This window comes from Corvus moneduloides, chromosome 9, assembly GCF_009650955.1.
Source record: "Corvus moneduloides isolate bCorMon1 chromosome 9, bCorMon1.pri, whole genome shotgun sequence".
Classification (NCBI taxonomy): Eukaryota; Metazoa; Chordata; class Aves; order Passeriformes; family Corvidae; genus Corvus; species Corvus moneduloides.
In genome coordinates this window covers 27233530-27261302 of record NC_045484.1, presented here as the reverse complement: position 1 = coordinate 27261302, position 27773 = coordinate 27233530, and the positions used below count along the sequence as shown (strand labels likewise).

At 42.3% G+C, this 27773-nt stretch overlaps 1 protein-coding gene across 3 annotated transcripts in view; it reads left to right on the top strand.

Moving 5' to 3' along the window:
- The window catches only part of LRP8 (LDL receptor related protein 8), a 174187-nt gene that overhangs the window by 90618 nt on the left and 55796 nt on the right, over positions 1-27773 (top strand). For all 3 annotated transcript variants that reach the window (XM_032118158.1, XM_032118157.1, XM_032118159.1), the window contains one exon: positions 15226-15348. In XM_032118158.1, coding sequence (XP_031974049.1) covers positions 15226-15348 — 123 coding nt within the window. The remainder of the gene's footprint in view (positions 1-15225; positions 15349-27773) is intronic.

Below are 27773 nucleotides of genomic sequence, written 5' to 3'. Positions count from 1 at the left end.
TCCAATCCAGGCTGGATGGTGTTTGGTGGTGACAAAACCTTCTAACTTTACCTTGTGGCCGGGGTCTTCATAGGGTCTTACCTGTGCTGCTATTTAGAGAAGACTTTGGAGGAACATCTGAAAATGCTTCCTCTACTTATACCTTCATTTCTGACATACTGAGATGGAGGATGCTGTTCCTTCTGCTGGAGGCAGAATTCTTATCTCTGAAACTCAGTTTTCGGTTCCAATGCTACTTTTTAATTTCTGGAGGGTACTGATTAGCAGGGGCTACAGGTCACTTACTGCACTGCCAATATCTATGATGTAACAGATTCAAAAGATAAAAAAGATAATTAAAAAAAACCCCAAACCCTGTTGACTTAAAATTTTACATACAGATTAATGTTTTTAGTGGACATTGATGCTGGGGACCCAGTAAATTACTGAACTATTGCAGGTTTAGGGCTCCATACTCTAGTGGCCAGGCCTTTACAGACTCCTGTTTTGAATGGTCTGAAGCATATTGCTATTTTTTTTTTTTTTTTTTTTTAATGGCTGAAAGGTGTCTGGTATTTAATTCTGGCTGCCCTGGAGGGAAAGCATTGGTGTTTTTATCACCTACAGGGACCCAGTACAGAAAAGCAAGAAAGCATAATAAAACAGTAATCTCAGAGACGTTTTCATGGTCACTATCTCCTATAAATCCATTCATAGCTCTTCTTATGAAAATCACAATGACAAAAGACTTAATCAGGAGACAAATGTTGATGCAATGTCCTGAGTTTCTGGGTTTTCTGCAGCAAAAAATACCTCTTCTGTAGTACATTTAAATCTGGACTTAAATAATACCAGTGCAATACTGCAATACATCTTGATGAAAGAGGCTTTTAGAGCTAATCTGAATTGGTGTAGCTACAGTGACTTCAGAGCAGGCAAGCAATTTCTCACACCAGCTGAGGGCAGGGTGCACATTGGGTATTTGGAATTACAGACTGAAATCTGTGGAGCTGTTTCTGCATCATGCAAGAAATGCTTTCTGCACTTCTTGCTTTCCTTCCTTTTGTAAATGAACCACAGGAGAATAAAGCTAAAATCCACTTTTATATTGCTGGAGAAAAGCTATTAGGCTTCAATAGTGGTTCCTTTTCATAGAGTCTTCTCCTTTTTATATCTCTGGATGGTTTCCATAAGTTTTGCATAGATTAGTTGCTTGGCCTCATGGAAAAAAAAAAGGTAAAAAACACATGGGGCTGGGGGGGGAAGTAATAACCATTGGGAGCATTATATCTATGGATATGTTGGACTTAGGGTACTTGATCTTTCAGTAGCGTTCATGTGGGACTCCATAAGCAGTAAAAAGTTCATGGTTCCATAAAAATTTATGTTCCCTTTATTCTCGTAAAACACAAGTAATCACAGAACAGTTTGGGTTGAAAGAGACCTTTAAAGGTCATCTCGTCCAACCCGCTGCCATGGGCAGGCATGTCCTGTCCAACCAGACTTAGAATGTTTCCAGGTATGGGGCATTCACCACCTCTCTGGGCAATGTGTGCCAGTGTTTTGCAGTGATGTAAAAAATATCTTCTTTATATCCTTCTGTATTCCTTATATTTTACATGCTATATAAAAATTTCTTATTTTTTAGACTTGTGTCTAAGTGCACGCTCCTTTGGATGCAGCCCAGGACGCATATTTGGTTTCTGGGCTGTGAGTGCGCATCTCCAGATCGTGTCCAGCCTCTCATCCACTAGCACCCCTCAAGTCCCTGATAGGGCTGCTCTCAATCCTTCTCTTGGAAATCAGTTCAAAGACACAGGAGACTTAATTATGCTTGTCAGTCATGCTTTGTAAGGTTATGTTTTAAGATGCTTTTTTCTTGCAAAGTCACAGAATTGCTGATGAGCGTGACTGCTTAATAATGGAGTAAAAAGAGAAACTCCTTCTGGAAGCAGAGAAATCTGTCTGCAGCTGATGCTGTGGTACCAGTGACATAGGGATTGCTTATTAAACTACACTTTCTCTGGGTTTGCTTTGGGATCGTTTCCCCATAGAGCACTAACGGATGGAATGCTGCATAGGACCAAAGGCAGGATGTTCCATCTACATGGCTTTGTTGCATTTGGCTGGAAGGGGCTTGGTTTCTTCAATCAGGGGGAAACTCAATTCATCAACATCTCCTTGCACAAAGGGGGAGGGTTGTTTGTGTTTAAAGGCAGCAGGCAAATTGGTTTCTCTTTGTCTTGGCCTTCCTGTGCTATTGCCTTGCTACTCCTCCATCTCCAGCAAGAGACTCACAGGTCCTTTGTTGCCTCCTGCTCATTTCCATGGCAGCCGATCCCTGCGTGGCAGGCCCAGGCCAAACAGCACCGCGTGGATGAGCCGCAGGAAAGGAAACGGCCGAGTGTGGGAGCACGGGAGAGCAGGAGCAAGAATGGAGCCTGTCACTAGGACTGGCTGTACGTAATTGCATAAATTCCATCAAGTGCATCCCATGGTTTCAAGGCCCTGGAAGCTGTAAATAATGTGTTTTAATTAATGGGTTGCCAAGAGCTTTAAAGGAAATCAGATTGGACCGAGGGCTGCAGATTTCAGCAGCTGTGGTGACCGGAGCGTTCTAACGGTTTGACTGACTGCTGGTTGTTCATTTTATTTTAATTAAATGACTTGCAGAGCTGAAAGCTCCTGCCATCCTCACCTGGGTGCTGTTGAAATCCATGAGGTATGGAGCTGGGGAACTGGGCAGAACTGGTTGCCAACAGCAGCAGAGAGATTTTGTCTGAAGACTGTGCAGGGCTGTTAACTTCAAAGTCATGCAAACCATAGCATTTCCTGTATTGTATTTCTTTGTGTGATCCTTGTGGTTTGGGTTTTACATTTTCTGTGTGTCCAGTGTGATTGGTGGTGACCAAGAAGCCTCTCATTTCTACCCTATGTTAGCTGAGCTTTAGGGCTGGCAGCGAGAAAGGAGCAGTTGCTCTTTGCAAACGTGTAAAGTCCTGCGGAGTGATGTGTGCTGTACATGTGATTCATGTAGCATTTGGTAACACACTGAGCTGCAGAAAGGAGCAGAACGAGCAGTGTAAGGGCCACTGAAGGGGAGTTTTTAATGCCTTTTCCTGTCAGTATCTCCCAGCACAACCAGGGTCAGGGACTGACTGTCTCTGCCTCATTTTCTCTCAGTGTGCACTGAGGTTAATGGTGCTACCCTGCGGCGTGGGGATGTGGTGGAGAGGAGGTGTCACAGATGGAGCTATGCCAGTAGAAGTGGGAGCACAGGGGTACCTCAGATGGATAGATAAAAGAGGATTGTCAATCCCTGGTGGGGTCCAGCTTACCAACAATCTGCCTGCTGCTCCCCCGACCTTGGATCACAGCAACTGGAGAGTAAGGGGAAATGTGCCCACTAAAAATGTTGACATGGTTCCACCATCTGCTTCTACTGTATTAACTTTCCTGACTAATTGCATGTGTGATGCTGTGCCACATGGTAGCTTTGTTCTTTACATCTAAAAACAAAGCTTCTTTGTGTTTCCTGTGGACCTTTGAACCACACTTCCCATTGAAGGCCCTGTCAGCGTGACACAGTAGCTGTTGATGTCTTCTTGCCTTGATGATTAGAGAGCTCCAAATAAGTGATCTTGGTCATACTTGTTAATAGGTTAAAGGCTATGGTTGCAGGCATCATAATTTCCGTGTTGTGCCTATTCAATTCCCATCCCCAGGGTACAAGTATTTAATATTGCAATGCACAAAAGCATTTGACAACACACGATGATGGGTGAAGAGGTTCACGCTTGAATGGGGGTGCTGCGTGACCGATGGCCAACTCTTAACCTGAGCACTTGCCTTAATGCAATGCAGGAGCCCATCCGCTCGTGCTTCCTGGCAGAATATTAACAGACATTTGTTTGGCGCTGTTCCGCCGCAACAGACTTGGATCAGAGGATGAACCTGCTGTTCAGTCTGAAACGATGCTGGCTTTGGAGACAGGCTTGAAAATGCTTTTGTGTGCGATCCCTTACAATTCCCAGGGCTCTGATTCAGTGGTCTTAAAAAGCAAGATTCCTGGCAAATTAGTCATTGGATGCAATTAATGTCTTCTTTATGGAGCAGCTAACAGAGCTGTAGAAAAGGTGTCTTCACAGGTGCACACACAGGGACATCTGTGGCACTGGTCTGTCTGAAGATCATTAACAACCAGGGTCTATTGTTTTTTTAAATTACCTTGGACATTCCCAATGTGTTGCTGCCCAGTTAATTCACTTTAAGTTCTTTTACCATAGCTATTGGTGTGATGTAAGAATGCTTTCAGTAGTGTTTGTTACAGCATAAGGGATTTCTGGTGTTTCGTTTTTGTGGCAATCCAGTTGTTACTTTCCATTTTCCATTTCTATTTTTGGTATCTGAATGAGTTCCATACTTCAAGACTATGAATGTAGGTCCAGAAAGGGGAACTTTCTAAAATAACCCTAGGAAAAAATTTTTACTTCTAAAGTGCCATCATTTTGTTAATAACAAAGTAAGTGGAAAAAGGGAACAAAGCTGAAAACACTAGATTTAAGTCTTTAGAAAAATCTGTCCCTTTTATGGTTATTGACTCTTCATTCTTCCAAGACACTTCAGTGGGTATTTTAATTGTAGTATTTTAGCCTCCCAGAAAATAAACCATGGCACATGGGGGTTTTTTCTTAACTCTAAGAGCGTTTCTTGCATGCTTTACTCTGCAACTTATTGATTAAAGTAGGAACAGAAGAAAAAGAGCAAACATCGATCCAACATTAAGCAACTGGACCATGTGTAAATTGACATAAAATGCAGTGCTGCTTCTAATAAAAAATGCATAAATGCAGCAGAACCAAGCAAAATAACAGCTTCATTCCTCTTGCTGTTGGCTGCCAAACAGAATGCTCAGGTGTGTTGTTGCACATGTAATTCCCTAATTCCTAATTGGGAGCACAAACCCTTGTCGCCTTTCCCTCCTGTCCACCCACATGGATTTGTGCATTGAACCAGCAATACCTCCCTCCTCAGGCATCTCAGGTCTGTTACACTTCATGTGTCCCTTCTCCCTATTTCCTACCTACACAAGGCATCCTTTTGCCACTGCATGGATTGAGTCTTCAAGTCTCTGATTTAGGCCGTTGATCCTGACTCTTGACAAGCCTTTGCTTTTTTCCTTTTTTCCCCGCTATGTTTTCCTAGAAATTGGGAGCTTTGCAATGACTTCTGTCACGTTTCCAGCGTGTCCTTAGATTTGGGTAATTTTTATGACAGGTCAGAGATACCTGTGCTGTTAGTAATTACCACATTTTTGGAAATATAATGCTCGTGCATAGGAATGTCCTGCACGTGTGTTTCACCGTGCTTGCAAACACAGAGCCTGCAGGTGTAAATATCAGGTTACTGGTTTCCCACACAGTTATAAGGAACAGTATGCAGCCTGGACCCAGGCCAAGTTCTGCAAAACAGGGCTTAAACGGTGTCTGTTTCTCTTTGGCTGTTTTTAAAGCTGATTTGTAGAGGAAGTGACTTTGCCTGCAGTTCTGGGGACCCCCAGTGTGTAGTGGTGCTGCTCTGCTCTCAGTGGCAAAGGTGGCTGCTGAAATTGCTGCTGCTTCCCCGCAGATTTTTGTGCTCCCCAGCCCATGTCAGCCAAGTGAGCAGAGCCACAAAGCTCACACAGCTGTGCCAGGGCAGACCCTACCAGAGCAGTGACAAATGTGCAGCCAGGGGCTGAGGCTTGCCAGAAATGCCTGATGCTGATTTGAAACCCAGATCATGCAGCTCCAGTGAAAGCATGACAGGGAGTTCATCATACCTGGCTATGCACAGGATTTAGGGCCCCTGGGTTTACCTCCTGCGTGCAAACTTGGTGTGAAATTCTGCTGGAGGTGCCATGTTTTGCTGTGGTGCACTTTAACCTCACAGTGTGTACACTAAATTCAAACAGCAAGAACTTAAATGCTGTGTCCAAGCTGTGAAAGGCAAATTCTGCACCTGTAAACCGCAGTGTTGTTATGTTTCAATGTGACAGCATGGGCCAGGTAAGAAAAAGTGGTGCTTCAGGCTTCAGAGGTATTCTTTGCTATCCTCTCCACTGGTCTTTGAGATTTTCTTACCACCATCTATGAAAAAGGAATCATAGTTAAAAACATCAAGTAGAGCAGAGAGCACTGACTATATAGGGAGGCCTTCATTTTCCTTATATCTCACTCGGTAAAAGAATCTGCGTTCACATGTCTTTGTCTCTTTTCTCTATCTGTGCTCACGTGCCTTAGTCTCGTTTCTCTCATTTTCTGAATAACTGAAGGCAATTTTATCCATCAATTATGGCTGTTCTCTTTCCCTGGTACCTGTGTGCTAAGCTATGGGCATATGTGTAGGTGGGAACCAAAATTGCTCCATCAACTCAACCACTTCTGCTTTTCTGTCTTACTATATTTGCTCTCAGTCTGTTTTGTCCTCAGGAAACCTGGCATTTGTCATCGGGGGTTTGACGCAGGGCACCAGGAACTTTTGTCATCAGGGGTTTTGACTCTTAGGCTGAGGGTTATAAAACCTGTACTGAAAATAGACATCATAGGGTGTCATAAAAACATCTGAGACCAATTTTGCACAGAGACCACTGAGACCAGTGATTATTCATGGACTTCGGTGATGTTTCATCAGGGTAAAATATGGCCCCTAGTGTTTGATTCCCAGAAATAGAAAGACAGAATAATATTAAGTGCCTCTTGAGGAATTTGTGGACGTCCTTCATTGTGAAATAACATACATGTTGTTGCCACCCCAAGAGCTTCTGTCTTGCAACAATGTCTTGCTTGTTAAAAGAAGGCAAAACAAAACCCAGAGAGGCAGACAAAGCTGGCAATTCTGTCAGCAAAAGTCAGTGTGGATGAGCTTCAGTCAAAGAAATATTTAGAAACAAACTGGAAAGTCGGAGCATACCAAATCCTTTGAAAAGGTCATGACTGCAGCAATATGGAGTTCTGGAAACACGTTCAGCTTCCACAGCAGAACGATGGCTGCTCTTTTCCACACAGAGGAAATCTTGACTTGAGCGTAAGATACGGCGACCGCACCATCAAGTGTGGCAGAAAGACGTGGGCAGGCGCTTGGCTGTGCCACAGATCTGCTGCATGAGTTCTGGCATGTCATTCAATGTCTCTGTGTCCATGGACCTGCAAGGGAGGACATGCCTTGTGCACTTCTAAGTTCTCAGATCTCTTAAAGGGGGAGCAAGTTTTCTGATAGCCCGTTCATTCAGTGCTACCTTGTATAACCTTTGTTGTAAGAAAAATTCCATTTACTGAAGGTAAACCTTGTCTATGCACTTGGCAGCCTTCTTGTCACTGCTGCTGCTGGATGAGGAAGAGCCGTGGTGAGATTTTGTCAGTGGCATGTTTTGACACTGGGTGGTGGGTGGTTTTTCACACCTGCTGTGCGGTGTCACACAACAATGAGGCTGATGGGTAGCATCCAGAGGTGACTGCAGGCTGGACAGGGCTGCCAGCCTATTTCTGAGCAAAGATGGAGTGTATTTCAGATGCTGGTAGGAAAATCTGTCCCTTCCTCTCCCTTCCTCTGCAGAAGGACGTGATTTTCCAATGTACAAGTACAGTGTGGGGGAAGCTGGTTGGTTGTCTTGTGGGTTTGTTTGTTGTTTTTTAAATTCCAGAGACTTGAACATTGAGGTGATGGGGGTTCCTGGAGAATAAAAATGAGGAAATTGTCACAAAACCTGGGTTTGTACAGCTTAAAAGATGACTGATGCCTTATGAGTGGATTTTAAAAAATGCAGAAAGCTGAGGGAAGAATGGAGGGAGCAGATGTTGGAGGGAGCCTTGCCTGAAGGTGTGTGGGGCACGTTCCTCTGAAGTGAGTGAGGCAGCACTTGAGCTTTCTGCCTGGGCTGTTCCCAGCTGCGAAGCTCCCTAAGACAAAGCCCCAGAGCCCTGACTAAGCCTTCAAACTTGCAAGGAGAAGTTGTCCTGAATACCAAGCAGTAAGTGACAGACCTCTAATGCCCTTGAAGGATCATGCCAGTCCAAGTGGATGTTTTTGTCCTTGATTTCTCTTCTGGGAAGAAGAGAAATTCTGCTTTTCCTGTTGGTGAGACATGGTTTGTAGAGACAAATACTGCATTCATTAAATCAGCTTGTAGAGTTGGTAAAAAACAGAGCAACCTTTGAGCATACAGCCCTTCTTAAAGACTGAAATGACAACAGCAACCTGAGGACAGGCTGGGGAAAAATACTGCTCAGTTTTACCTTGATTTATGTGAGTAAATTTAGGAAGGAAGGCCTGCATTTGTTAGCTGAAGTCACTTTAATTTCATACATGAAAACAGAACGTTGTTTCATTGTTCTCCTTTTCATAGGTTTCAATTAGGTTCTGCCATTTTCCTTACATTGAATTCAATATTAAACATGAAAATGTATTTAATTCTAAATAGGAGGTTTATTTTGGTAAATGGTAATATAATATTACCATTTAAAATGCACAAAAGTTGATACCTTTGATACTAATGAAAAATCACAGGTGACATCTCTTTTTCTTCTTTTAAGGTCATTGGTTTGATTTGATTGATCTGAGGGGCTTCAGGCTCTGCAGGTGCATGTTTTGGTTGCTTGAGCAGCAGCTTCAGGCAGCCCCAGAGCCTCTGACTGGGCTTCTGTCAATGGGGCATTGTTTTCTGGGGCTGTTTCAGGGGGTCTTGGGGAGAAGTTTCTTTAGAATGTGTTTCATGTGGAGTATCAAAGGGACCATGGTCTGTGCCTGAGCACTGGCTCTTTGAGGAGATCTGATTAATCTTGCTTTATAAAAGTAATTGCCTGTTGAGATGGCAGCGTCAAAAAAAAGTGGCCAGATTCAGAGAATGGTTAAATATTCCCTTTCATTACTTCAAGGTGTCCTTAGTTATCTGAAAATTAAAAGGATCTGATGATCCACATCCACTAGGATTTTCTGATATTTCGACTCTTGGATCTCTGTTGCCATTTTGTAGCTGCAAACCAGCACGTTCCTGGGATTCCCATGCTGAGGATTTGGCAGCAATGGCTGTGGCAGAGGTGCTGTGAGGGGTCAGGCTCCCAGCACACGGTGTTTGGATGCCTGAAGTAGGGAATTCAGCACTGTGTGCCCACCTGCTGGGAGCAGGAAACCTCTCCGGGGGCGGGTTGTCCCACACTCCCTGTGACACTTCCTCCTTTGCAAAATCAACAGCAGGAACTGAGAGGACTTGGGCCGCAGATGTAGGTTAGGATTTTCAGATCTCCTTAAGACAACTAAGACATTCTTGGGTATAAAACCTGATCAAAGGATTGGGGATCAATAGCACAGATTCTTTTTGAAGGGCAGGGATGCTGTCAAAGTATGTGGTTAGGGCTCTGTCTCCTGCTCCAAGTGTTTTCTGAGTTAGGGAGTATATGTCGAGTTTGTGGTGAACATAACTTTGAATTAAATTTTTTTTTAATTGTTTTCTTCTGTTACTGGGAATTTCTGTTTGGGAGTGGCATTTGCAGTGTCCTGGTGGCTGTGTTTGTGATTCAGGCGCTGACTGAGGTTATCTGTCGAGTTTTGTGTAAACTCTCTTGAGCTGAATCAGGAGCACAGCCCTTACCTTTCTCTGGGAAGCAGAAAACCTCGTTGGGCCAAGGCAGTGATGGAGCTGGGATATGTTTTGCTCACTGTGAGACTGGATTGATAGAGGTCCTTAGGAGGTGCAGAGTGACCCATAATAATGATGTATTTTGTTCTGGAAGGAGCTGGCTGGTGTTCCATTACCCACTGAGCTGTGGTTGGCACCTCTCAGGGCAGACTGGTGCTGATGGGCTGTGTTTAAGCTCCTGAACTTGTGCAATGCTGCTTCTCTTCTTCTCATATGGAGCCTTGTCAGTGGCTCTGATAAGCCACTGATCAAAGTTGCCATTGAAGCTTCCCAGCATGAAATGATACCCTGTTTTATGAATTTCAGTGTTTCTGGCCCACCATCATCTCTCCATTATCATCTCCTACAGGGTGTGCTGTTTTATTGCTGCAGAAGGATCACAGCAAAACTTCCATTGTAAGCTTTTTTACTTTATTTTGTTACATTTTTACAGCAGCTTGGGTGAAACTGTTTTCTGCAAGAAGACTGAATATTGGCTGCAAATGAGAGCAGATACACAGTTTGCTGGGAAGTCTGGTGTTGATTCAGAAGTTAAAATAGGAGCAGGATCTGCATAAAGGAATGGGGGTAGTGGAACAAATTAAACCACTTTTCAATGAGTTCAGTGTCTGGGGTTTTTAATCCCTAATTGCCACCTTCCCTCTGCCATAAAGCCACCTTGGGATGAGATGCAGAGTCTGGGCAGTCCTGTCTGACTGGCAGCACATGGAGCAGATCAGCCCTGTGGCCGCTTTCTGCCCTTATCTCCCTCTGTGGAGCTGTGATTTTGATTGTTCTCTATTCAGCTCCCAGTTTTATGCAACTCGTGGGATTAGACTTATTTTCCACATCTTTCCCATCTTTTGGAATTGGTGGAAGTTGGCCAACAGTTGCTGAGGGGAGAAAATGGGGAGGGGGCACGGTTTGCAGGATCTTTGTGGGTTAACACTCAGGGATGATCTCATTGGCCTGGTTTTCTGTCTGGATACGCAACCCAGAGTTTGAACAAAACCCTTTGTCTTAAAGTCCTGTGTTTAGAACGTTATTACTATATAGGGTTCATTCTCTTATGGGGAAAAATACAAGCCCTTATTTTCAAGTGTCCTTTACAGGCAAGTTGTAATAAGAAAATATGCTTTTTTTATGTGCTTTTACATTACTGCTGCTGTTGAACAGCTACATAGAACTGTTGATGATAAGAGAGGAAATATGTTCATTCTGCTTTTCAGCTGTTGGTTTGGGGAAATCGGGAGTAGCAAGAAATGAAACTATTTTAGAGTTGGGTATTGCTTAATATTACAGATGTGCAAAATAGGAATAAACAAGTCATGAATTGGAAGTTTAATCACAAGGGGCCTTGTGTCTTACAAGGAGTAACTGAAAAGATGTACCTGCCTTGAAAAGCCTCTAAAACTGAGGCAAAAATTAAGTGAGCTTAAATGAAGTGACTGAGGGCAGTGGGAGGATGTTGGGGTTTATTAGAAAAAGGAAGAAAGAATAAGTCCTGGACTTTTCTGTTAGATTCAGATATCTTGTTTGGGTTATGGTCAGGAAATTGATCTTTCAGAAGCAGGTATTTTTAGAAGTTGGAAGTCACATTTATATCATCCAGTCCCTGCTCCTAGCCAGTACAAGGCTTGTTCCTTTCAGTGTATATTTATTCCCTGAAGTCTAATTAAACATGTCCCCAGTCACTGCTTTTTTATGAATTCACTCTGTAAATGTTCATGTTCTAAACCACTCTCCCTGGGTTCTCTGCTTTTAATTTGCTGCAGGGATGACCCCATAATCCTTACTTGCCGTTCAGGATAAGAGATATGAGTAATGGAACAGAAAAGGACATTTTGGAAAATGAGAGTCCATGTTGGATTTGATGCAGTTTTATTTAAAACTCAGCATGTTAGGGTATTTTTCAGTCACTGCTAGGTAATGATGAAACCTTCTTTCCCTCTTCCCTTGCCTTTCTTTCTGGGAGAAGAGAAGCGGGAATGACTGCATTTAACTAAGGCCTCCTTTGGAGAGCTGCCCAAGCCAGGGCTCGTTCCCTGTGGGAGCTGATCCCGTGGTCGCACAGGCACTGGTAGAGTTTCTGACAGATCTGTCCACCTGCACATGTGGGAAAGGAAAAGCAGGAACTAAAGGCAAATGAGAAGCAAGAGTCAAAAGAGAGGCAGCCTCTTTGGTGTCACTGGTGCATCCGAGCAGGGGAGGAGATGAAAGGCTCTGTGCAGGCTTCGGGAGCTGTCTCTCTTCTTGTTCCAGGTATCGGTTTGCACCCTGAGGAACAGAGGCTCGGGGATGCTGTGACTACTCACTCTTGTTTGTTTATGTTCATTTGGAAGAGACATGTGAGCAGAGCTGCCTGGGCTGCTTACGGCAAAGGAAATGGATCTCAGGGGGACAATTAATTTTGCTTGACTATTTCTGAGCCAGGTGAAACCGTAAAATGAGCCCGTGTCCTCCCCATTGTCTAAAAGGGATGTGTTTATTTATTTTACATTTTAATGCACCACTGGCAAATTATGGTGTAAGCCTCAATGAATTATTGATAGAAGGAAGGTGTATAACATGGAAGATTAATAAAAAGAGTTATCAGACTTCAAAAAGAAAAAGGAAGGAAGAGAGAGAGAGCTGATATTTTAATTAACTGCTCCCTGCCTGCATTGTGATCCCAGAGACATAAGGATTGAGTGCCAGAAGGTAAATCTGGTTGGAAATAAAGTGATTCCAGTCTGGTATTAGAGGTGAGAAATGAGACAGTGCTTCAGTATTCTCGCAGTGTGAATAATCTGAGTTGCTGTTTGCAACAGAAAGTGGAGTTATTGGAATTGAGACAGTCTGCAGAGCTCTGACCCTGTGCTGGAGGGTAATAGTAATAAAAAATAATAGCAAATAAAAGATATTATTTAAAATATAAAAAACAAAAAGAAAAAAAAATTAAAATAGCCAAAATAAATATAAGAATCACGAAAAGGTTTGAGCTCCTCCTCTCTTAATCCTGTTCCTTGAAGAGATTAGACAACTTAGATTCAAACAAAGGACCAAGCACTTTTGTATCCTGTGGGTTTATATCATGAGACTGTTGGACCTTCAGGAGGGTTTGGGGACATGATGACACTTCTGGATTCAGCCACTGCTGGTGAGTGGTTGTGCCCAGCTTCATTTTGCCGAAGGGAGGGAGCACATGGACGCCTTCCAAGGGACACCCTGGGACTGGCAGTAGCGCTCTGCTGCCCCTTTTGTGAGCCCTGGCAAGGAACTGATTGTGGTGCATGAGAAGGAGCAGTGGCAGGGAAGGAACAAAGCCCTCGGTGCCACCATCTGCTGGGAGCAGGTTGGCCGTGCGAAGGGAGTGCCTGTGCCACTCCTCCCTGGAGCTGGCCCCTCGCTCCTGAGCCCCCATGTCCCAAAAATAGTGTGAGACTGATGGCAAAAGGCGAGGTTTGTTTTGAGGCACAGTAGTAGTTTTGTTACTATTTGGATCTCTAGAGAGTAAGTTAAAAGACAGTTTTGCTGTGGAAAGCAAGGTATTAGGGCATTGAGAGAGCGAGTACAAAACAAAATACATTTTAAAAACTAGGTTTCTAATGTCTCCAGCATTACACTGGTCTCTCCTTTCTGGATGAAACTGTGATTGTTTCATTTGTAGATGCCACATCCTTCCCCTAAGAGCAGAAAGCAACATTTTACCCAGTGAGCTTCCTAGCGAGCAGGAGAGTGCTCTCACGTCAGCTGTGCATGGGTATCCTATCAGTATCAGCATTTCTGGCCATTAAATACATCGGATTCATTAAAACTTGCATCAAATACCCCAGAAGTGATGTGCAACAGCCAGTTTCACAAGCTTTGGATTTCTAAAAGGAGATATTCGGGAGAAAGTCTTTTCCCTCTGATAACAGATGTGCAAAGTCTTTGGATGATCCTTAGTATGACTGGTCTCTTGGAAAACTGTTGGTTTATATGGATTTTTTTTATCCTATATTAGTTCATAATATGTTTTTGAATGGCCGAAGAGAAAATTGAGAATAGTTCTTTTTTTTTTTTTTTTTTTTCATTTACCAGAATCTGGTTCATTTAGCAACAGAAGGGGAGTAAATGTATGTTCTCTTTATAAAGTGCATCCTGAGAGATTGTACAGCTGCTTAGTGGTGCTTGGCAGTGTTTTCCTGCTGGATGTCTGCTCAGGGAAGCTGCATGTTTTGTGTGCTAGAAAATGAGTGCTTTATTTCAGCCATGTAGGTCTCTCCAGTACCTTACACAGCAATGCTCCTTGTTTCCTGTGTGGGCACGTGAGTGATATTTAACATGACTCCCTTCTTGACAGCAGCTCATGTAGAAAAACAAGAAAGGAAAGTAAAAGATCAAACCCCGGAGGCTTATTTGTTGTGTTTAATGCTTTGAAAATGTTTGCTGGAAGAAGTATTGATGTAGCAATATGTGTGCATAAGACTTGTAACAGGGAATGGCTTGTCAAGCCCAGGTCTCACTGTGGGGGCAGCTAAGCCACAGAACAGGTTGCCCAGGGAGGTTGTGCTGGCTCCATCTTGGGGTTTTTTTCCTACCAGACTGGATAAAACACAGAACAGCCTGGTCTGACCTTAGAGCTGAGCCTGTCTTGAGCTGGAGGTTGGACTTGGTGACCTCCTGAGGTCCTTCATTACCTAAATTTTCCTGTGATCCTATTAGGTTGTGAGCAGCTTTGCAGGGGGAAGAGACAAATCTCCCTGCCAGCACTTCCTCTGTCAGTTGATGGCTAACAAAGGTAAATAACAGTTAGCCAGAGAGCATTTCACTTCAAGGTGGTGACACTGAGCCCCAGCCCTTGCTCTGCAGTCAGCAGAAAAACCACTGAAGTCACCACTGCAAAAGCAGTGAGTGGTGGTCACATCAACATTGAGGCCTCAGCCTGAAGGGACCAAATATATGTAGAATTTTCTCTTTCTGCCGCAGTGGGAAGATGCTGACTAGAATTGCAGAGCATGCGGTGCTGCACCACTGGCACAGAGGAACAGACCAATTAACTGCTTGAGTTCATGTCTTGCATCTTTTTCAAGCCCTAGATTAATGCAAGCAAAGCAAAGAGCGTGGAGTGGTTGACATTTAATGAAATTAATGTTAGTATTTGAAGGAGTGCTTCATGATCATCTACTGTGGTGACAGATGTACTAACAAGCCATGAATAGATGGCATAGATAGAAACATTATTATTTAGATCATAGTACTCGAAAGGTGATACTTGTTTGTCTTGCCTGTCTGTAAATCATGCAGCATGCTTTCAGTTCCATGAAGGCAGCAGCTTTTTTTAGTAAAAGCCTTAGAAAATTATTTTGAAAAATATCATCCCTGTTTTTTGAGTGGCTGGAAAAAGACATAGAAGGGTGAATCTTTGTCAAATAATGGAGGGGTAAGAGTTCTAGTGAGAAGAAACACCCATCTATGATATATGTGGGATTCCATCATGAAGAAGCTATGTTGAATGTGAAACAAATCCTGTTAGTACAGGGCAATCCATATCTTCCTTGGTGGGGTTGGGTGCAATGGAGATCTTCTGCACTGTTTATATTCATGCCAAGTACTTTCTTCTTTTCTTGCAGCAAAGAAAACTTGTGCTGAGTCAGATTTCACTTGTGACAATGGGCACTGCATCCCAGCCAGGTGGAAATGTGATGGCGAAGAAGAATGTCCCGACGGGTCAGATGAATCAGAAGCAGCATGCAGTGAGTAGCAGTGGTGTTTCTCAGACACATTCTCTTATCAAAGCACAGAGAAACTGAAGCTGTTATTCCCAGCACTTGCAGGATGATCTGTCAATTTATGCTTCTGTTAGAACAAAAATTACAAACACAAAAGATTCAGGTCATTCAAATCACACGGTTTACAAACTTTCAAATGTACCAGTTTTCCAGACTACGATACAGGCAGTGCTGTCTAGTCTGAATTTCTGTCTGCAGGGGAATTGTAAACATCTTGAGCTGTTTGTCAGGCTCATGATCGGCAGCAGTGTGAGAAGTGTCATACTCACCTGGGATCAGGCTTTTTGGAAACTCAAGGTTTGGTGTTTTGCATGGTAACATATTGGGATTTATCATCTCTGTAGACAGCACTTCTGTTATTACAGAGGAGCTTTGCAATGTTATAGCATTGCTCAATCTTCATTTTTTATTTTTCCTCTGAGAACAAATGAAAAAAGCAGCAAATGAAAGATGAGCAATGTAAAATAACTAAAGCAGAGAGTAAGCATGACAGATGTTACTGCAGGTAACACCCTTTAAAAACCCGGTAAGTAAAAAGAACGTTCTTGGGTTTCATGTAGTGTGTTTTATCACGTACTTTTGAGGCGGCCCATTTGTGCTCCATTGTTCTAGAACTGTGAAGGGTTGTCTGATGTTGAGTTGAAGGGAATACCAGGGATATTTTAATGAAAATACTAATATGTAGACTTTTATTTGTGTGCTTACTTACATCTGCAGGTTTGTTCTTGCCAGAGCAAGAAACTAGTACAGGCCATTCTATTGAATTTCCAGGCATGTACTTCACAAATATTCCCATGAGTCAGAAGCAGTGTTGGAGGAAGTATTTTATCAGATCTCACCAGAATGGGCTACACAGAGGACTTCAAAATCAACCATACTTTTTATTTTTAATCCTAGTACCAGTCCTACTTTCTCCCTAATTAAGGGAGATGAATGCGCTTCTCTTGCATAAAATGAATTGAATCATTTTTGCAGCTGCATACAGGCTACAGAAAAAATTACCTCAATAAATACATTAACATTTATGCACTGTATTTGTTGGTCTTTCACCCTGCATCCTCCTTAGTTAAAAGCTGTCTCATTAATGCTACTTCCACCACCTGATTGTCTGGAGGGGGACTGAATAACTGAGCAGCTTCATTTGCTGCAGTCTCTGCCTGCAAATCTCACGTCAGAGGCCGTAGCACAAGCTGTGGATAGGCCATGCAGCACTGAGATCCCTGATGATTTCTGTTAATCATCTTCCATTCCTTTTCTACCCATTTCACCTTTCATTTTTTCCACCACTTATTTCATCCTCTGGGGAAATCAGCCTTAAATCTTAAATATCACAAAAGAAGCTTGACCTGAGCCTCAGATTGTTACCATACGGGACTGCTGTCCTCAGAGGAAAGTAATTTGTTCAGATTTTTGTGATTTTTTTTCTTCATTTTTTAATCTTTTTTTTTCCCCCTACTTGAAACTTTCTAAGAGATCAAAGTCTGCCTTTCTCTGGTGGTTCTTCAGTTCAGAAAAATAGACGGCCCATGAAACATCTTCGTGCAACACAGGAAGAAGTTTGTTCTGTTCTCTGGTCTCTGAGTAACAGATGAATCAGCAATTCCTAGTGAAAGTGGCAGCACCTGTATGGATCGATTCTTCATTTGTTTTTTTAGATACAAGTGCTTTGAGGCCAGCCCAAAGACTATAGCATATAACTCTACCATACTTTACTGGTTTATATCTCTATCAGGCAGATTTACTGTGCTTTGCCTCAAAATAAGATATTTACGTTTTCTTATGAGTTTTAGCCAAAACAGACCAATTTTTGTGTGGTGGATACATGGATCTGGGTCTTGACATTCACAGGGTATTTGATAGAAGCCTATGTCTGACTTGTGGCTATCTCACAAGAGAAATCAGTGTTTCTGTCCATACCAGTTAAAAGCTTGCCTTTGAATCTTAAAAATATCTGCAGCTAGAATTTTGGAACTGGACTTTTCTAGGATTATTCAGATCTGAAGTTCACACTTAATCAAATGAAGATCAAGTAGTTTTAATCTTATGTCTGTTGATATATATAGGCTTTAATTTTCTTTAATTTGTAGGGACATTCTTTCCAGATGTTTTGTATCCTTGTCAAAGTATTTGTCATCTCAAGGGCTGATCCAATCTGCTTTGTGAGGACACAGATTCAGCCTGGTAACATGTCACCCAGTGCTAGTCAGGGAATAACTTCACACACGTTTGCAGCTCTTCCTGCCACTGCTGGCCAAGAATGCAGTGAGCTACAAACCCAGCAGACTATTACAGAAACTATTAAAGAAACTATTAAAGACTATTAAAGAGTGTTGGGCTTTCCTTGTAATTTGGCCCATTACTGTAAAAGGCCTGACTCTTCATCTGTGTACATGTTATTTAAGATGAGGCTGTAATGACAGACAGAAAATGTAGTGATGGGCAAAATGTATAGATAGACATTCCTGTATGGTCCTTCCCTCCAGTCCCATCTTCTTTCTCCCTGATGAAGTCAAGGCTGCACTCATTTTCCTGCTTAGAAATGCAGCACAACCTGTGGAGGGGTCTGCCCTGCAGAGCTTCCCTAGGGAAGGGGCAGGTTGGGAAGTAAGAGATTTCTCACCTCTGTTAAGATCAAACTGCTTTATAAAATCAATGGCTTTTAGACAGGCCACATAACTACCAGCCAGCACCTCTGCCAGGATCCGGGGTTATTCTTCAGTTAATGCAACACTGGGACATTGTCCATAGTCCATTCTAGCCAGGGAATTTAAGAGCATTGACAATGCTGACTGTTGCATTTTAGGAGTACTTCCAGCTTAGAATGTGGTGAAAACAAGGCTGTTCCTCTCAGCATCTAGCCACCTGCTAAATGGCTTTTTATTTTCTGAATGCTTTTGTGGTGTGTTTTTAAATACAATTTGTGCTCTCTTATTGGTAGTTAGGGATGTCGTGTCCCCATCTCTTATACTTGATTAAAGGTAACAGTTTGTGGGGTTTGGTTTGGTTTTTTTGGTTTTGGTTTTTCTTTTTTTTTTTTTTTTTTTTTTACAGAACCAAAATTGTACTTTACTTTTACTGTTTCCCTAATCATTGAAGTTGCTCAGCTTTGTACCTAACAATATCCTCTCCAGGGATCTTACACATTTCCAGGTGTTCAGGACAGCATGACCTGTGTTGGATAGGTGAGATGGCATCACAGCCGGCCTGATTTCTGCTGGACCTGTGATGTCTGCACCTTTTCTGCTATTCATGCAATTATTATTTTTCTAACTGTTTTCTTCAAGCCACTGAATGTGTCTGGGAGTGGTGGCTGTAAGGGTATCTCCTGAGTCCCACTGAATCCTCAGCTGGTGAAAACTCTAGGACTTCTCCCTGTTGTGGGTTTTGGTGCTAGTTGAAGGTTGATTTGTTTCTAGCATGGGCTGATTTTAGAGGAGATGGTTATCCAGGCTTTTGTTTTCAAATGTTTTGAAATGGGTCATTGTGAATAAGAAACTGCTTAAATTTCTTCATTTTTCTTCAAGACAGGTCTCTGGCACCTGCAGGAGATTTTTGGTAGCTTACAGTACTCTACATTGGAGAGCCCACCATATCCAGAGCCTTGGCCCTATTTTTCATTACTCTCACTAAAAGCAGCCCAGCGTGGCTTGGTGATGCCCTGGGGCTGTGGTGCAGCCACTGCTGATATACACAGGCTCTGCTTATGTGTATGGAAAGATTCCTCACCTTTTCCTTACCCAGTTTGTTGCAGCTGAGAGAGGGGGAAGGGAAGTCATTTTTCTGACTGAGCTAACAGAGACCTCCAGCAAAATGAATGTTATCTACCTAATGCTGTTCCAGCACAGGTACTGAATCATTCTGCTTTTTATACAAAAAGGAAATTTTAAATTTCCCTCTGAAGGATTTAGATTATTTAATCAGTGACTTAAGCAAAAAAAAAATCTCTAGAGAAAAACAAAAACAAATGCTAACAATCAGTAACAGCACTGATCGGAACACAAATTAAAGAGATAGAGCAAGTGAAAATCTAAGCTGGCAAACTCTTGCCTTAGGACATTGTATATGTAATGAGATTGAGGAATGCGAGCATAAACTCACCACTTACTTCTTTTTCAGATATGTGACATTCTCCTGGTTAAGAGCAGAAATTATTGTACAGAAAGGTACAGGGTGTTAGAGTGTAGGGTGTTAAGAGGAAGAAAAAGAGACTGGGAAACCTTAATTCATATTGCATTTAATAGGGGAATGATTTAGTAGGGCAGGTTTAATAAGCAGCAGTTCTGGAAATAGGTTTTAAAATAGAAGTGGAATATAAAATCAAACACTGAATGTTGGTTCGAAATACAGCACCAGTTCATGCAGTTCTTTCGTATTTTGAAGTACATGTCATGAGTTGTTCAGGGAGATGTATCCAAACTTGACAGTTACATTTTTAAGGGGTGTTTTCCATGGTCCCAGGCGCTCTGTGTGCTGCTGCTGTGTGTGCTGATCTCTTACAGTGCTGGTCAGTTCTGCCCTCATTTCCTATTAAGTTGCCCAGATGTAAAGTCCTGTTGTTGGTAGCATTGATGGTATCGTTCACCCCCAAATGCACAATCCTCTCCCAGCTCTCCGTTCAGCCCGAAGGATATTACGTCTCTATTATTCTTCTTTGATGCAGATCTCCTGCATGACTGAGTGGGTTTGGTGACATTACTGTGCTTTTGTGGAAAAAACTTAATAAACTGTTCCCTGCCCTTGGAGAATTTTTCCTGGAGAAGGGTGGAGTGTCTCTTTCAGGGCATCACATACACTGGGCCATTGAATTCAAGTAGCAAAAGAAAAAACTAGGCCAGATCAGCCAGGCACAGCCACATACCCAGTTTGAGCACCTGGGGCAGTAACATAAAGCTTTTTTTTTTTTACTTTTTTTCCCCCAAGGTTAAGAGCAGATCTGTGGGTATAAATGTGATAAGATGCTGGGGGGTTGCAAATGCAGTGGAACATGTAAATTAAGGACTATTCTGTTAGAATAATCTGTTAGAGATCATTCAGGGAATTGAATACGGTGATGTTAATGCCAGATGTACAGGTGTGCATTTTAACAACACTCCCACTGCACTAACTGGCTACAGCCAGCATAAAATACAGCACTGTCGCCCTGTCACTGTCCCTGCTGGGCTTTTGGGAGCACTGCTGACTTGCAGCAGCTGAGGACCCCATCTGTAAAGCAAATATAGGACAAGGCACTGGGTGTGGAAACACTTCTAGAGCCACAGGATCCTCCCAGAGACAAGGTGCGAAAGTGGCAGTCTCATTTTCCAGGTGCCCAGACTGGTTTGTAGGGCTAGTGATGAAAGCTTTGATTTGTCAATGTGATCAAATTTATTGAGACAGAATAAAATGAAAACAGCCATGATCATCTCTCCATGAAGTCATGGAATAATTTAAGACAGAGGTTCATAATTTGTGATCTCTGGGGGTCATCTAGTCCAATATCCTGCTTAAAGTGGACTCCTGTCCTCATGTTTGACCACCCTTATTAATGAAAAAAATCCCTTCATCTTGACAGACTCCTTTGTTGCAGCACATGTCTGTCACCTCCCATCCTGTCACTCTGCACCTCTGAGAGCAGTCTGGCTCCATCTTCACTATTCCCTCCCATTCTGTAGTTGAAGGCAGCAATGATATCTTCCTTTAGCTTTCTCTTCTGTTGGCCAAACAAGTGCTGGTCCCTCAACCTCTCCTTGTTTGTAGTCTCTCATTTCAGATTATTTTGTCAGATAATTGGCAATGATGCAATTCTGTAATCAGGATACAGTTTTTGCTTTGTTCACTCACCTCTGTTAAAGCTTTATCACATCCAAAATATAACTTAAACATTAATTCATTTCACTGGTTTTACGATGCCACTTGGCTTCCAGGTCTGCTTTGCAGAGGGTTCCACGCTCCTGAGAACTCCTTTTCCATGGGAATGTTTAACAGTAGAGATGAACAAGACTTTTTGAGGTCAGTCAGCAGACCAGTAGTTGCCTGGGCATAGTTGCTTACAGTCCCTTTTATTCAAAGTGTATATGATTCTTCTAATTCTCACAAATGTGCCTTTACCCCTGACTGAACCATCCCATCTCAGCCCAGTGCTTCCCAAGTGCCTCCGGATCCATAACCACTGCACCTGCCTGGAATGCCTCCAGGTGTGTCCTGACTGAGCAACCCCAAGTCAACCTCAATATCCCAAAGGACACAAAACTGCGGGGACTAACATGAGAAGTCTTTGACAAAGTAAGGAATCAAATCCAGTTTTTCTGGCATCCTGTTCCTTTTCTTGAAGTGTGAAATTATTCTTCTTACATCAAAGGAAATTCAGTGAACTCAAAGCCGAGCAGTTTATCCCCAGTAGTGGGATAACTTTGTCTGTGACTCGTGGGCAGTGAATTACATCTCCTTTTTGATGATTACATGGCTGTGGTGATCTCAGCATTTTACTTACCTAAAGATGTAAATGAATTTAGGATTTGTAATGATTGTGCTCCAATTCTAACAGTGCTGAAAAGTTTTAAGTAATACCTATACAAAATATGTTTTTTCTTTAAGGGAATGTGTTTAGAGCTTAAGTCTCAGCAGTGACCTTTGCAGAGGGCTGACCAAGTTCTGTAGGAAAACCAATCGAAAAAACCTTCTAGGTCTGTTCTGATGTTTGTACTGTTCCATTCTTGAGCAGTGTTATCTTGTGGGGGAGTCACTTTTTCATGTAGCATTGTCTGCTTGGACATTTGCAGTGTTTCCATCCCCCAGATGGATTTTGAGCTTTTGCTTGTTGATGGCTACAAAGTTTAAACACCAGCATTTAAACATTTTCCCTATTGGTCTAATGTGTTCATGCAGTTCATAGACAGGAGTGGTCATAAAAGAGTTGGATACTGCCTTTTTATGGCTACAATTAATCTTGCAGTTATTTCAATAGGAGAGAATAACAGGAAAATGAAAGTTCAGTGTGAGAAGCTCTTGTATGTGTAATTATTTAACAGGCTATAAATATTGAACTACTAAAAACTTTAAAGGTTTTCGGAAATCTCAAGTAGCTTTTCATTGCTTAGTGCTTTTTTTTCCCCATTTTCTTGCTACTTGCTTTCTGAAATTCAGATTACCTGATTTTTATATTTATATTTTTGTTTGTTTATTGAGGGAAGGATCCAGGAATCACAGTTGTTTAACTATTATGGCTGATGTGGAAAGGAAATAATTTCTGGGAATCAAAGGCAAAACATAATTTGAAAATTGAAATGTTTTAACTGAATGAAGTAGTATGGCAGTACAAGAGCACAGACAGCAAACCTTTTCTCCTTTTTTAAATGGGTGAATTATGGTGTGAGGAAAATAAGTGAATATCAAATGTCTTAATCTTAACGTTATTGACATTAAAATACCTTCTGCATTTTAGTATTATCATGAATTGTATGTTGAAGTTGTGTTTCCTTGTTCTACCACATTTTCTTTTATGGGTGTTTTTCCTCTTTCTCCATTCCTACAGTTGTAGGATCCTGTTTTCATTCAGGACAAACTCCCACTGAAATCTTTTGTGGTTTTAATAAGGGTCTCATGACACTCCATCCTGCTTCCTTTAGGATTGGGATCATGATTAAGACTGGTTTAATATGCAGTCTCTGAATGCTTTGGTAGATAATTTCTGTAATTTAAGCCTTGCACTGGAGATTTTTAATGCCTGCAATGCTTTCAGTGAGATTGTGCTCTGGGGTGAGGGTCACAACCAGCACTGCCTGCTTGTGTGAGGGTGGTGTGGATCCTCCCTGTGCCTTTGTGGGATGCAGTGAGAGCCTTAACCAAGGCTTGGTTTTAGCAGTAGCTACAGCCTCCTTTCTAGGGACACTATATTCGTGACTGTATTTGAAGTGACCCTTTTTGACTTATGTTCTGACATACTAAAGCACATTACAAATCCTTTGCATTAAAATGCAGAGAACTGAGTAGCTTCATTAGAGCACATGTTGGGCTCATGCCAATTATTGCACCCTTTTTCTGGCCTATGCTGCAAGGTCATCATCTTACCCTGTCACTGGAGCTCTGTAACTTGTGTGAGACTGTGAATTCTCTGTTATGGCAGAGGCTGCAAACATAACCACACTTGTCTCTTTTTTTTTTTCGTGTACAGGGATTATTAACAAAGGTAGCGTGTTTGACAATCAGTGATTTCATTTCTAGCCACTGTGTGTGCTTTCGTGTGTGTAAAATGATACATGTGTATTGAGAAATGCACATATACACACACAGAAAAGAACAAGAGGTCATTCAAGTATTTCACCAGGTATATCAGCCCCGTGTGGATTGTGACTGAGAAATAGCAATTAACATACTGAATTCCACTGGAATTTATGTTGCTGCTTCACAATTCCTACCTCTAGACATGTTGCAAGTGTCAAACTTGGAGCTGAGTTGTGAGAACCAGCAGGGATATTTGTAATGAAGTCAAGGTGTAGGTAGTAAGGGAAAGTCTTTTCTTTCCAGCCACAGGTCTACACACCAGTGTTCTTGTGCAACAGCCTGAACACACTCAATTAAAATTGCCATCTAAGCTGCCTGTTTTATCCTCTAAAAAAGAAAACAGGTGGGGGTTTCTTTGTATGTGTATACAAAAGATGGAATGGTCGTTCTGAGATAAGAAACACAATTATTTAATAGTAGCAGAGCCTTTTCAGACTTACTTTCTTTTGCACATAAGAGGATGAGGACATACTAGAATTTATTAAATCTGGATTTGTCTACTGAATCCTTTTTTTTGCTCTGAAGTCTTCACGTGCTGTAGGTTCCATTGAGCAGCATTTCACTTCTCAACACCTTTAACACCTCAGAGTTGTCACTTTAGTATGGAAAAAAAAATATCTCTCTTTGGTATGAGCCTGGATCTTGGTGCAGTGATCTCCTCACTGTGGCCATGCGGGTGCTGCCAGGAATGGTGTGGGATGGCCTCCCTGCAGCTCCTGTGGCTGCTGGAGGTGGCCTGACGTGGGCTGGGACACTGCACTCCATTTTTCCTTTATGATAGGAAGTTTTGGGAAGTCCTGAATGCTGTTTGTTATAGTCAGTCCTTTGGCAGAACAGAGAGGAGACACTGTCCTGGCAGATACAAGGTGAAATACCAATGTTGCACCGTACTCAGGCAAGCTTTTAATTTTACTTTTAAAAGTACAGACATCAGGAAGCAGGAAAAAGTGTTTTACAGTTAATTCTGGCAGTGTCCTGGAAACTTGTATAATTTTTCTTTCTGTGATTTTATCACTCATCTTGGCAGGTTTCATTATGTTTGCTCATCGAGGGACCTTTTGTGCCTTTATTTTCCCTTGTGACAAGGAGCACTTTTGCGACCATAATCTCTTTTACAAATGGGTCTTGTCTCAATGCTGCTCAGCTCCTTTATCCTTTGTACAGTTTTGTCCCCCTAGCGTTCTGTGGGGCTTTTTCCTCCCTGTTTTGATTAGAATTGGAATAATCTCTGTGAACAAGAGAAAGAAAGTGAGCCTGGGAGGAAGGAAAATGAAAGAGCAGCTGCTGATACGGAGGCTCGGAGACCCCCTCGGGGGATGCTGGACTCACAGCCACAGCCAAGAGCCTCGAGAAGGGGCTGTGTCCGCTGGGGCTGTGTGTTCGTGGCTGTGTGGAACCAGCTGCTCCTGATGGAGCCTGGCGGGTGGTCTGTGAGCATTCCCTCTTCCCAGTGCCAGGGTTAGCCAGGGAATGAAAGGGAAGGAGCCACAGGAACCCCCGGTCTCATTTGTACTTGAGCATCTCCAGGAGTGGAGCTGCCTCCACAGGGCCTGATCTCCCCTGAAGTGTTTATTGGTGCTTATGTGCCTGTCCCGGGCTGGCATGGACAGCAGAGCACCCACTGTGCTGACAAAAAACCAGGGAAAAGGTGGTGACTATTCCATTAATAGCCTGGCATGCTTGGTAATTCCAATTCTGGACTCTTCCCTATGACTCTGAAACCTTTGACCTTGTTTTAATGATATTCCAGCTTTTCAGAGGAGGAACTGAAAAGTTGTTCTGCTTATCAGGTACCTGTAAGTACAACTACTGCTGTTTAATTTTTAAAAATATTTGATTACTGGCATGCTTCAGGGACAGGTTGCTTCAGCTGAAAATGACTGGGAAGAAATCAAGATAACAAGCTATTGGTAAGATTTTTCTAATCTCTTGATTTCCCAGAGTGCACCAAGCTTTTGTATAGTGTATGCAAAATGAAAAAATCCACCCTGTAATAGTAGATTTAATTAAGTGAATCTGTGAGGAAAAATTAAAGTGGGCTTTGGAAGAGGTAAGTCAAATACCTCAACTATTGTATCTCTAGTCAGATACAATGTTTTGGTTTTTACAAAGGAAAAGCATGTCCAAGCTTCTAGTAGGGCTTTTGATTATTTTAATCAATGGTTTCTTTCCAGCTTGCACAATATGTTTACTTCTAAGAAACAGCAATGCTGTGGAAGATCACAATAGAACAATCTATGTTTTTTCTCATAATTAAAGTTCTATTCTGTTTCCATAATTACCTGTTATCTGATGTGAAACCTGGAGAAATGGTTCCTGATTCATTATATTCAAGCCAGACAGTGAACTAAATGGCTTTTAAGGGATCAAAGAAACACTGTCACCCTTAAAATCACATTTTTAAGTTCCTTTTTGCACATAACTTCTCTACTACAAGCCCATTGTAAATTGTTCTTCTGTCCAATAACCACCAAGCACTTAAACCACCAATTTTAATCATGATTTGTAATTTCAGCACCAAGAGGTGCTTCAGAAAAGCAGATCCAACACGGGTCCTGTAATAGCAGTCCTAGTTTCCTTTGTAATTAAGTAATTGTGTTTGCAATGTAATTAAGTAATTGTGTTTGCAGCAGGGCATTGCTGAAGCCAGTGGGGTTCTGCCCAGGCTGTGCAGCTGCCTTCTGGCGCAGAGCTTATGGCTGTGCTGAGGTTACAGGGGGCTGGCAGAGGGATTTGGTATCAGAACAGTCTCGAGAGAAGCAAGAAGACCAATGAAACTGAGGAGTAGCAGGAGGAGTGGAACAGAGATTACAGTGAGGTCAGAGGGGTCCCTCATCTGATGCCAGGCATGGCTTCAGTGTTACCCTTCATACACAGAGATGATTGTATTAACATAGTTAAGGTTCGTTTGGCAAAGGCAGCCTCTGAAGGTGGGTTTGAAGGGAGAGCATGACCAAGAAATATGGGAGGATGCCCTGTGCAAAGGGCAGGGTGAGCAGCACTTGGGGTAGTCAGCAGCACTTCAGGTAGGAGGGCGAGGGGAAGGGGTAGGAGAAGCAGGAGTCTGGTGCCAGTGGTGCAGCACACCTGGTTCTGCCCTCCATGCTGAGGCAGTGGTAGAAAATTAAGATATCGGTGTGTGGTTCTCAGGGGACTTGCAGGACATCTTGCCGTAAAGTCCTGGAGCTGCAGGTCTGGCAGTCAAGAACCCTGGGTTTGTTTTGGCTCTGCTGCTGCCTTGTTATGGGGCCATGGGTGACTGAAGTTAAAAATGTCACCATCTGCAAAAGAAGAGGTGTCATTTTGTCAAGACTTCTCACAGAGGTGCTGCTGTGTCCTAACTGGGTGATTGGAGTATGTCTGATTATATTCCTCTTTGACAGATACTAGCTAATAATAGGGCTATAAACTGTGATTGGATTTTTCCATTGGATTAAAAGCTCTTAACTGTGGTACTCTTGTTGTTCTAATTTCTTGCCACGTTTTTATATTAACTGAGTAAGAATTGAACACATGGGACATTTTAAGTTAACGGTTTCTCTTTCACAATCCCTTACTTAAATTTTTCATCCACAACTCTTTAGTAAGATATTTTCTTAAGTCACTGTTTTCCAAGAAGTGAAGGTAAAGAGTAAAGCCTAGATGTTCACAAGTACACCAGGAAATATCTGTAGGATCCAGACTGAGACTTCTGAAAGATATTGTCGGTGTTTAAATGCACCCCTTTGGATGCTTCAATGTAGGCAGCAGCTTCTAAGCTGAATGCTCTAAATTAATGGATTCTAGGAAGCAATTCCTTTTGCACACTTTCCTTCTGTAGTGGTAGCTGGAAGGGGGGCATCTGGCCATGCCTGTGCTTTGATAACATGTACATGCATCAGTATCAGATTGTGAAATATCAGATTTCATTCAGTGAAAGCAGTGAGGTACACAGGCTCTGAGAAAAACTGAGCTTAAGCAACCTCTTCAAAACCATCTGTGTGAAAGTTTAAAAAAAAAAAAGTGGGATTTTTTAATCTGTGTAGCCTTTAGGCACAGATCATTCTCCCATATGTGCTCTCAGATTTTGCCTCTTGCTGTTCTACTGCCTGCTGTAGCTGGATTTTATTGTCCTGAAATTTAAAGGTCAC